This window comes from Zalophus californianus, chromosome 1 (assembly GCF_009762305.2).
Source record: "Zalophus californianus isolate mZalCal1 chromosome 1, mZalCal1.pri.v2, whole genome shotgun sequence".
Classification (NCBI taxonomy): Eukaryota; Metazoa; Chordata; class Mammalia; order Carnivora; family Otariidae; genus Zalophus; species Zalophus californianus.
The window spans coordinates 169,391,767-169,403,458 of NC_045595.1; the positions used below are offsets into that span (position 1 = coordinate 169,391,767).

The window sequence follows — 11,692 nt, forward strand, 5'->3', positions numbered from 1 at the left end:
GTGTTATACGTAAACAATGAATCATGAAACACTACACCAAAAACTAATGATGTACTATATGGTGACTAACATAACATAATTAAAAAAAAAGGTTCTGCCTATTTGAGAGGTAATAATGTTGAATGAGCATTTCAGCACTGAAGATGAGACCATGAGGACAGGTTGAAAGGTAGGAATACCATCTAGATAAGGAGGAGACTGATATCAGAGTATCAACATCTCACTTGCTATGTTTAGGATTAAGTATTAAAAAAAATGTCAATAATACTAAAGTCCAAAAACTCTTCTAGCAATCCTCATATTTTTAGCTAAGTCTATATACTGTTTATTTGAAAATCTAAATATGGTTGCTTTAAAAGTTAAAGGGCATTTTAAGTAACTAAATGTTTACATAAAGAGACTTAACTGCACTTTATCAGTACAATAAAAACCTGGAAACAAATTTCTGTAGAATGAAAATTTAAGAAGGGTTCCCATAAAAACAGTATTAGTAATCTATGATGAAAACTGCAATGCATTTTCAAAAGATTTATATTTTTGAGCTCATAGGAAAGAAAGGATGATGCAACCAAAGAGGGAGAAAATAATCATCACCAGCAACTGTGGATTATAATGGGAGAACTACAGTTAGCTGAGAACTTTTTCCCATCTCTTTACCAACAAGTATTCTTATCCAAGAGTATTTTTCCTTAATAAATGAAAAGTGTGTATTTTTTAGGTGAATGTGAACTCAATCACACTCTTTCACACTCTACAACCCACTCTCCCAGTCCAGATCATTCAACCTATCTGTGACTCCTCTCTCACTCTTCAAATATTAACAGGGAACAAATATTAATACAATTCTACCTCTATAATGTGTCTTCCCCCAGCCTTTTCCCTTTCTATTCCCCTCCATCCCCTCCAGCATGTACAGTCTATAGAATCAGGTACAATTTTCCCCATCTAGGCCCAGTCTACAGTCCCATTTCACCTGTCAAATACAACCTAATTTGAAGTCACTCCATTTTTCAACTGTGTCTGATTTCCTATCTCAGGGACACTGCCAAAAATATTCCCTCATCCTGCTGCCAAAAGTATTCCTTTACTCTAGAATGCCCTCCCATTCCTGCTATTAAAAATCCTAAGTCTTTAGAGGTCCAAGTCAAATGCTACTTTCTTCATGAAGCTCTTAGACCCCTCAGTTGAAATTAACCTTTCTTTGACAACCTCATGATGCTTTGAGATTAATTTGAGACACTCCTCTTGCTTACTTCCCACTATACTATGATTGCCGGAAAGGAATTTATCTCTGTGTTTAGTGCTATCTACTGTTGAGGGCCTTGCACACCACAAACTCAACACATGTTAGCAGAATTGCTTTACTAAATTCTTTTTCTTCAACTTGAAAGTCTTTATATCTGATGTATCCCCAGAACCTAGTGCTTCCAAAGAAGCCAAATCCTCCAAGCTGAACAATGTTTGCTTCTCCACCAACTGTACCATTAACTACCTTTTGTTCTTCTGTTTAATTCAAGATCAAGGAGGTATGCAAGCAGAGAATCCCAACACGGATCCCTAAACCAAAATCTACAGGCAACACTAAGCTTTTCCCTAAAGCTCCCACAGGGCCTGTGGATAAGCCCAGTCACTACACTGGCTGTGGGAAGCTACACATCATAAAGACTCTCACCTCTAACACTTTTCTCCACATGGGAGGGAAAAGGTAAGTCATGCCAATGCACTATCTGGATACATCCACCTACAGAAACATCTGGAAAGCTAAAATTACCAGTATGAAGACCAAAGAGGAAAGGTCATGTCTCTAAGAAATGGCAAAGCAGCAAAATGACAAATAGTTCATTCACAGGTTGCTGGACCTGGTGAATAGCATCCTGAAAGAGCAACACATCTACATTTATTTTATCTATATGTGTGTATAGGCATATACATACAAATAGGCCAAATCCTTCCAATTCCTCATTCTACTTACAATCCAGCCCAAAGCTGGACAATCTATCATTAGCATGGGATAGGACTGAATTCATGAGAACAGCTCAAAAGTTTTCTGGTGAACTCGGAAGTAACCCTTTCATTTCACAGAACTTTATTGAATCATATTTTGCTAAGAAGATATGCTAGCAAGAATTCCTAATCTCCTTCCAGAAAATCAGATTATTTCCATTAAAATGGCAGGACAACTTAAATCATAACTTAAGGTCTAAAACTATGATTTCTTTACACCAGGATAAGAAAAAAAAAGTGGTAATTCTTAGTACATGGAAGAAAGAACAACAAAAATGAGTGATGGGTGAACACATCCTTTGTGTAACGGACCTGATAATCACTGGTGTAATATGCACACTTGACTGCTGGCACTTAGTCTTCTGTCTCACTTCTTCTAGTAAGTTACCCCTCCTATATATGCCAGGCCATGGAATCATATTGCTAGGCTTATTATGAAAACCATTTTAGATGGGTATTTTTGCTTTCTAAAGTCATCAGGACATTTAAGAGTCAAAGGTCATTAATCCTGAGATCTTCTAGGGAGATAAGAATCACTGTCCCAGGTGTTTAAAAAAAAAAAAAAGACAAAAATTTATTGTCTCATCAGACATTCTTTAATTACATCACTTCAATGAATCAGTGTTACAGAAAAACACAGTTGATTCAGCAAAAGACTCAAATTCCAATCCTAGCTTTTTACTCATTTGACAATGAGCTTGGCATTCATTCTGAGCCTTGAGTTTCTCATATATAAAACAGGAGAACTGAATAATTCTTCAGATTCCTTCCAGTTCTGATAACCCATGACTGAATTCAACCAGTCATCTACAAGGTGGGACTCAGGCCTCTGGCAGTAGTTAGCTAAAGTAATTCTTTTCATCACACTTAAAACTCTCTCATTGAGTTAAGAGAAAGGTATGTTTGTAATTCAGTGTGGACAGAGCAACACAATGTTATAAGACAAGGCATTTCTGACATGAGACACAGTTATATTATACAAAGCTTCAGTGAGAAAGAAAAAAATTCTGTGAAGAGCATGATGCAAGGTTCTCTGTGATCCTGCACCAAGAACGGGAGACATGATCCGGGAAGAAATCCTGGAAGGACAGTGCTTTAGCCAGCTATCCTGGGATGGAGCCAGCAAAGTAGGAGCAAAGGAACTGCCATTCTCCACACTCATCCAGCCAAGCCTGCTTCAATGTGCTCATGTCACTGTACAAATACCCCTGAACTCACTCCAATTTCAAGGAGGAGGAAAAGGAGCTGGAATTCTGGGTAGCAATGAGCAATGCAGCCAGAGAGGGATGACGTGCAGCAGTCCCAACAGGGAAGTGGCAGAGGAAGAAGACAGGGGAGGTCATGTGAATTAAAAGCCTGAAATGGAAAAGTCTAAGTTGAAAAGCAGTAGGAGAAGTAGTGGGAGGAAGTGAACTACAAAAAAAGGTGACGAAGTTCTAACACAAACATACAAGAGAAACAGTTCAGAAGGAAGTGCAGGGTAGTAACAGGTGAATGGTACAGTGGGAACATGTGTAGGGTGCTTAGTGTTGTGCCTGCAATATGCAGGTAATGTTAAATGAACAGAGAATGAGTGAACGATGGAGAGAAGGACCATTCAGTCAAGACGTTTAAGTGAGAAAATTGCTAAGAGATGGCAGTGGTATTTGATAGAGTGAGGAAAAGCAGTTATGCCAGGTGACTGACATTCAAGACTGATAATTATGCTAATGGAAAGAAAAAACACTGGACCTTCCAAAGTGGAAACCAAACAGACTGAAAAGAAGCATAAAACAGGAAAAATAAGCATGAAATACTTCCAGAAAAACAAAAGACACGGGGAACATTTTTACCTTGAAGAGCACAAAATATATTGTATGTTGGACATTTTTTAATTGTTTTCTCCTAGGTTAGGAGACTTCTTAAAGTACATTTTCATGCCAAGCTGGCATAAGTTCAGGAGAAAGCAAAAAAAGAAGGACAAGGTACAAGATACAAAGTACTAAAAAAGAGTCGGAAAATAGCAACTTCTATGGCAAGCAGCAGAAACCCATATTTAAATGGTAACAGTTCTAATCCCAATAAGACAAAAATCTTTAAAATAACAAAGTCTATTTTAACAAGAGGATTACCAACCAAAAACCATGCTTATTTTAAAGCAATATGTAACACAATAAAAATGCATAAGTAGCTTAGAACTGGGAATACTATTTGGAGTTTAACACAATGGTGTTTGATCTATAACACAACTGAAACATAAAGAATCCCGTTTCCTGAGAATAACCCTATTTCTGCAGAAATGTGGCCCCTCTGAAAAACAGTAAAAATAAAAGAAGCTATCCTAATTCTGGAGTTACTTTACTAAGTTTTTAAAAGAAAGCAGATAAAAATCCAAGTGAATAAAAACAAATCCAATTTGTAACAAGAATTTTAATAACCTGATATTTTTCTGCTGGAGGGTTTCTTCAACCCCTCATTTATTTAGCTTCAGTGATTTCTGAACTAATCTCCTTTTAACTACTTGAATAAAGTATCTGATTTTTAACAGAAATGTGACTGATCTAATATATGACTGATAATGATGGACTAAGTAATGGCGTATTTGATGTAAAATGCAATTCTCTCTGGGATATGTTTCAAATCCCTGTTCTAGGGGACATGTGACATACAACTCAGGTTCTGACACTGAATCTGGGGCAGGGGTATGCAAACTGCAGCCCACAGATCAAATTCAGCCCACTGTTTGTTTCTGTATGTCCTGCAAGTTAAGAATAGTATTTACATTTTTAAATAGTAGAAAAAAAATCAGATGATGAATATTTTACAAAATGTGAAAATTACATGAAATTCAATTTTCATTGTCCATAGATAAAGTTTTATTGGAACATAACCACACTCATTTGTTTACATATTTATTATGGATGCTTGCTTTTATGCCACAATGGCAGAGTTGACTAGTGACAGTGACTGGACAGCAAAGCCTAAAACATTTACTACCTGGCTTTTTACAAAGAAAGTTTCTGATCTCTGGCCTAGTGTGAATTAGACTAGCAAGAACTCAGGAACAAGAGCTTAAGAGCTTAATCAACTAATTAAAAAAAAAACTAGTAATTTAAGAACTAAGAATTTTTTGAAAGCCGATGAAAACAGGGAAACTATCTTTCAAGCTGTTTGTGACACATTTAGTAAAATGTATAATTCTATGAATGCACTAAAGTGTTCAACTAAAGAATATCAGGTAAGAACAGGTCAAAGGATTTGTGCCACAAAACAATGTTGCTGTTGAATCTGAGAGGGGAAACGGAAGTATTTCTAGGCCTTCCAAACTCCTGGTATTTTTCAAGAGGTTCATAGACATTTAGCAAAATGACCGCAGAACTACTGTGCATGTAGTTGGAGAAAGATGTATAGATCTGTACCTTTAAACACAATTGTTGTCAAGAACCACTTGTTTAGTCACTTGTAAGAATTACTGAAATTGTATACAATAAAGTAAAAGTGGCCCATGCCGTTTCTCTGTGGGTCTGTCGCAGTCTGCAAGCTCCGAATACCGACCGCAGGCGCGGCAGGCCCTCCCCTCCAGTTCTCCCCTTTAAGATTTTTCCTGCCCCTGTTTTCCGCCCTCGAACATCTGTTAAAGTCACATTACTTGCATTTTGGTTGAACCACATTGATGTATAAATTCCACAATGTAAGCGTATGTTTTATCCTCTAATTCCACCCCAGTGTCTAAAATAGGGCCAAGCATGAGAGTTCAATAAATCATTTTGAAGTTGATTCTCTGTTGTTTGTTATCAAAATGCACTACAAATATTCCAAGCCTGAATTCTATATGCAGAGGCAATGTTTTACTACTACTTTACGTCTACTAGGCATGCTGCCTATAGGTAAAATTAATACTGTAAAGGCCTAACTTTGATGTGAGAAGAGGGGAAGAAACCAAACACTTGAATTATTCAGGTTTAAAAGATCCAAGGTATTCCTCTACTTCATCATTTCTAGGAGGTATTCAGTATAGATAAAGCAACGTGATTTGAAGGAAATGTTATGAAATGATAATACAACAACAACAAAAATTTTAAATGCTCATTTCAGCAATCTCAAACAAAATGAACAATCACATTGATTCTAGGTAACAAAAGCTGTCACCATTAGGAAATATCAGCTCATCATAAAGCAAAAGTCTGTTTTCCCCTTTCAAAAGAAAATTTATAAAACTAAATTCAAATATGGTTAGAATAAGGTTAGTAGACACAGTTATACAACAAGGATTTTCTATGTATTATCAGAAAGAGAGATGCAGCACCTGTCAAATCTGTCAAAAGCCTAAGCAAGATTTTGACAATTCTTCCAGTGAACTAAATTTCTTTAGATGTGGAACTCCTATGTTGAGGTCTTCAAGATGTGGCTATGAAACATTAACAATCAATTACTTAATGAACAAATTCTTAATGAGTGCCTTCCAAGGACCCAGATACTACTCTGCGCACTGAGTATACAGCAAAGAACTAGATAAACAAATCCCTGCTCACATGGAGCTGACATTCTAGTGTGGGGGATCCTACCAGAATGTAATAATTTAACAAGGAAATGTAATCTATTAGCAAATGTAATAATTTAACAAGGCAAATAATAGTTGGTGATAAGTGCTCTGCTGAGAATTACCATAATATGATACTGTAATAGAGCAACTAGATGGCTACTTGAGACTGGCTGACCAGGAAATGCTTCTCTTTTGGTGATGTCTGAACTGTGGTCTTAATGTTCTAAGAAAAGGCTAGCCATTTGAAATACAGGAGAGCCCAGAAAGAAAAAGGAACACCTATTGCAAAGGGCTAAGACAGAATGAACTTGGCCTACTGAGGCACAAAATAAAGGCTAGTGTGAGTGGAAAAGCATAAATTACAGGGGAGTAAGTAGTAGAATATGTGGCAGATATCAGTCCTGATAAGTAACCTGGGTTGTATTATACGTGTCAGACGGAAGCCACTGGAGGGTTTAGGCAGAAATGAGATCTGATCACCCAGGCTGCTAATCGAAGAACAGTCCAAATAGGGATAAGACAGAAACTGGGAGCTCTGTTAGGAGTTTACTGCAGTGGTTAAGGCAACTGAGGATGATAACATGTACTTTGATGGAGTTAACAGAGGAGAAAAATGGAAAAAAAGTATTCAGGAAGACTTAGAGCTGAAGACAAGACTTAATAGATCAGACAGAAGGGCCTTTGTTTGGGTAAATGTTGGCTTTCATTTGCATTGACATTCCTAGTCAATAAGCGGACTTCAAGAAGACAGGTGTGTGAGTCTTGAGCTCTAGGATCAAGTTTGACTTCCTGGCGAAGACTGTTCTCAAAGCCCAATGATACCTGCTTATTTGTATCTCTGAGTAATCAGTGTTCTCTAGAAGAGTAAACTTTAGGAGAGTTAAGAGTTAATAGACACAATTTGACAACAATGATGTATATAAACAAAAGGGTATATAAACTATGAGCCTCTTTTAATTGATAAAGGATTGTTATTTTAGAGATGAGATTCTTACCATTGATAATCAGAACAATTATCTTTGAGAAATTTAAGTGCACAGACTGGTTTCAGATTGCCTGCCTATGAATCACAGCCTCCCCACTTACCTACTAAATAACATTGGGCAAATCACTTAACCACTTAGTACTGCCTCAATTTCCTCACCTGTAAAATGGGGATAATAGTAACTACGTCACAGTGTACTTGTGAAAATTAAATGAGCTAGTACACATAAAGCAATCAAAATAGTATCTGGCACATAACCACCACTCAACAAATGCAAGTTAGTATTATTATCTACTGTCTCTCTATACTGTACATAGAAGTGTGTTCACACTTCATTTTTCTAGTTAGATGCTTGGTAAGAGATGAAATCAAAGATTCAGAATAAGCTAGGGAAGCATATGAAAAACACTCCTCAAAAAAAAAAGGCTGAGAATTTGGCATATTGCTAAAACATCCTCTTTAAAAGTAAGCTGTAGGGGTGCCTGGGTGGCTCAGTCGGTTGAGTGTCTGACTCTTGATTTCGGATCAGGTCATGATCTCAGAGTCATGAGAGCAAGATTTGCCAGGATCCGCGTTCACTGGGGACTCTGCTTGAAATTCTCTCTCTCTCTCCCTTGCTCACTCTCTCTCTAAATAAATAATTTTTTTTTTTTTTTTAAGTAAGCTATACATGTGCCAGTCATTCCTAAATCTCTTATCTCTAGCCTTGACCCAACCCTGAAGCTCCAGATTCATATGCCCTGCTACCTGCTGGACACTTGACTTGGTAACTTAATAGGCATATTATTGGAATAAAAAGGGAAAACAATCAATATTCTCTTCAGTAAGTGAATGATCATGTGACCAACTCAAACTGCAAAAACTCATGGCTCTGCTCTATAAGTAACAAAATCCCTGCTGGGAATGACATTCTCAGTTTTCAAGCAACATACTGAGAAAGTGCCCAGTTTGGTCAACTACATGAAACCTCAGGCATTGTATCTATTCACTTTAGCATTAAGGTTTTGCAATTACGATTCTAATGCATGTATTGTTTACTATGAGTCACTTCAAATAATTTCTTAAGGTAAGCAGGGAATAAGGAAATAAGTAAAATGAAATGTCAGATGGCATTAAATGACTCCTAGGCTCTGTTACCTGAGCACACTGGCTGCACACTCTTCAGCAGACACAACTCTCAGTTGTCTTATCCTGGACCATGACTCCAATCACCAACAGTGACGCCAATAGGTTGACATCCCAGGTAGACTAGAACAGTCCCAGAAAAACTCTTACAGCATGGCCTTTCATTCTTAAAAGTATTTAATTGGGCGAGAAATTATATGTCTATCTACATACATGATCACCAAGAACTCTGTAGCATCTAGCATGCATGCATGCATTTATTCAGCTAATATCTCCCAAACACCAGGTGCCAGGTCCCATGTTGGACTCCAGTACAATGCAGGATTCTAGCACAAGAGTGTAAGTCCTGAATAGCCATAAGACGTATGCAAAAAAGGGTCATATGTAGATCAAGAGCTTTAGTAAGAGTCTCTGAGTTACTTACCACATCTAAGACATGAGACAAGCAAAAACTACATTTCCTTAGACAATAAGTAGATAACTGGATATGTTAGACAGATGTTTTACATAGTGTGTATCAGTGTTTGGGAATCTGTATGTTTGTATAATTTGCTTTTAGAAAACACGCATAAGAATTCATGACCATGAATGTTGAGCCTTTGTTGTAGATGTAGATTGTTGAATAAATGGCTAAATGCTTTTTGCTACCATAAGTATGAATGGAAAGCAGATGGAAAGGAAAGATGTTTACTTTTATAAGCAAGTAGCATAGTACACAACAGAAATAAAGGCATCATTACAACTATTTCCTTTCTCTGACTTAAGGCACTATTTTTCCTATGACCCTCAAAACAAAATACAGTTCACACATTTTAGGCTGATCTTTCCCCCATTAACATAGGTAGAATCAGGAAATCTGAATTGGTTCAGTCGCGATTTCTTCTGAATTGGAAATACCATACAGATTATTTAGGCAAATCACCGACAAATAATCAAGCATATCTCAAGGAAGCTTATATGCTCACTATACTTAAAAGCAGTTAACAAAGCAAATGCCCCTGATACATTTAAAGTCAGCAATTTTCAAATGTTAATCCTAGACCTCGAAGGAATCTAAGAAGGAGGGTGACTCTAATATACTATCTTGATGGGAATCCTGGTAACTTACATGAAGGAGGCTATAGATCCAATGTTTAGAACTGTTGGTTAGTTAAAACCCTTAAAAAGATGATCTCTAAGGACCCCTCATTTTACAGATCATGATACTGAGGCCCAGTAAAGCCACACTGTAATACTGGATAAGTATGACTTTGAAACTCAGGCACACTTGTGTAACCTCTTCCCAGATCTCTTCCTTGCTGTGTGTTTCTAAGAACATTACTGAACTTTTCTCAGTTTCTCATCTATAAAAATGACAGTAATACTTATCTTTTAAACATGTTATGAAGATTAAATGAATTTGTGTTTATGAAAGTATCTGACACATAAGACACTCAATACACATTAATTTCTTTCCTTCTAAAGGGCGACTAACTTGAGAGACATATGGCTGGTAACAGGCAAAAGGCAGGGCTAGAATCAAGAAATAGGATCCCCTTTACCACTCCAAAGGAATTCAATTATTTCTTAAATGACTTCTATACTTAAATCACACCATAAAAAAAAAAATAAATAAAATAAAATAATAGCTTTAAACACCTGAGTTGAGGGGGGTGGGAAAGGGTTATTAAAGTAAATGTGGAACGCTACAGCCTGCAAGAGATATTTCCTTGAAACAAAGTAGCAACAGAGTCAGGAAGTTTAATGGCGGAAGTATTACACTGGCTACCTTTTTAAAAATGACATCTACTCAGTTTGTACTGGAAGGCTACTCCTTCAGGAAACAATGCTGTAGCTTTTTGCAGCTTTAATGGATACTTCACAACACATATTTCAAAATTAATGTTTGCAGCAAGTATGTATCAAGTGTCAATCATGTGCAGTGCCTGGTGGACTATATGACATGGATCAGACTTTGGTTTTGTCCTAAAATAATCTTAGAATCTGGTAGACTTTGAAGAACGATTACAACATATAGCTGTATATTAAGCTTCATGGAACTTGAAAGGTTCAAAGTCAGCCTGTGGTGAGGAGTTACTTAAGGCTATCTACTTATGGATAAAATAGCCACTGTATTGGCAGTGGGTACACGTAGCATATTAAGTTGTTTGAATTGTGTTAACTAAATTCTAGTCTTATTTCTGACACCAACTAGCTATGTGAACTTGTCAAGTTACTTGATATCTTTAGATCTTATAAAATGGTTAAATTCAAAAGGATGATCCCTATCTAAACCTCCTTCAGGCTTTAATAGTCCAAATAACACGATGATGATGATAGCAAGAAAAACCATAGCTTATATTTACCTCGCACATCTTATGTGCCAAGCACTGTGCTAAAGTGCATCATTTGTATTATGTTTATTTAATCTTCGTCACAATCTTATGAAATTGGCATTATTATCCTTAATTTACAGATGGGGAAAAGGAGCTGAAACAGTATTAGAGGGACCAGAGTCTCGATTTGAACAGAAGCATTCTGAATCTAATCCAGGAGTTACCCTTAACCACTAAGCCCAAACTCCCTGAGTTCACGAAAAGTCTCTTATCTATTAAGAAATATGTAAAGGAAATGTGTAAAAGGAAAAGCTTGGGAAAAGGGTCCTTCCTGACAGGGGCAGAGCTGAGTTAAAGTCACACTGCTTCCCCTAGTAATAAGGCTCTCGCACCACTTCATCCGCGATGCTCGCGCGCTCCCACAGCTGGGCACACCACCGCGGGGCCAGACGCCGTGACCGCCAGAGGCTGGCGCGGGCTGAGGCTCATCGAAGGAGTGATGGTGGCGGGGGGGGGGGGGGGGGGGATCAGGCAGAGTGCGTACCTGGGCTGCCGTCTGCTCCTGCAGGCTGGTTCTCCCACCACTCGTCTCCAAGATCGTCAGCCATCTCCAGGCGGGACTAGCTGTGAACGGACCACCAAAGGAAAGCGGACAGGGGCAGGTATTCTCGCTTCCCCCAAGCCGGGAGGCCAGCGTTGGCAGCCCGCACGCGGTGCCTTTCCTCAGACACCGTCGCCTCC

The 11,692-nt window shown here is 37.9% G+C and overlaps 2 protein-coding genes across 5 annotated transcripts in view; one reads left to right on the top strand and one right to left on the bottom strand.

Moving 5' to 3' along the window:
- FILIP1L (filamin A interacting protein 1 like) overlaps window positions 1-5,791 on the top strand; it is a 53,127-nt gene extending 47,336 nt beyond the window's left edge. For 2 of the 3 annotated variants that reach the window (XM_027582441.2, XM_027582442.2), the window contains one exon: window positions 1,518-5,790. In XM_027582441.2, the coding sequence (XP_027438242.2) occupies window positions 1,518-1,709 (192 nt within the window). In that variant the 3' untranslated portion in view covers window positions 1,710-5,790. Of the gene's footprint in view, window positions 1-1,517 lie in introns of all 3 variants that reach the window. The other variant, XM_035726389.1, reaches the window with a different exon arrangement.
- The window catches only part of CMSS1 (cms1 ribosomal small subunit homolog), a 377,532-nt gene extending 365,840 nt beyond the window's left edge, over window positions 1-11,692 (bottom strand). Inside the window, exon 1 of one of the 2 annotated variants that reach the window (XM_027582447.1) lies at window positions 11,496-11,692. In XM_027582447.1, the coding sequence (XP_027438248.1) occupies window positions 11,496-11,559 (64 nt within the window). In that variant the 5' untranslated portion in view covers window positions 11,560-11,692. The remainder of the gene's footprint in view (window positions 1-11,495) is intronic. The other variant, XM_027582448.1, reaches the window with a different exon arrangement.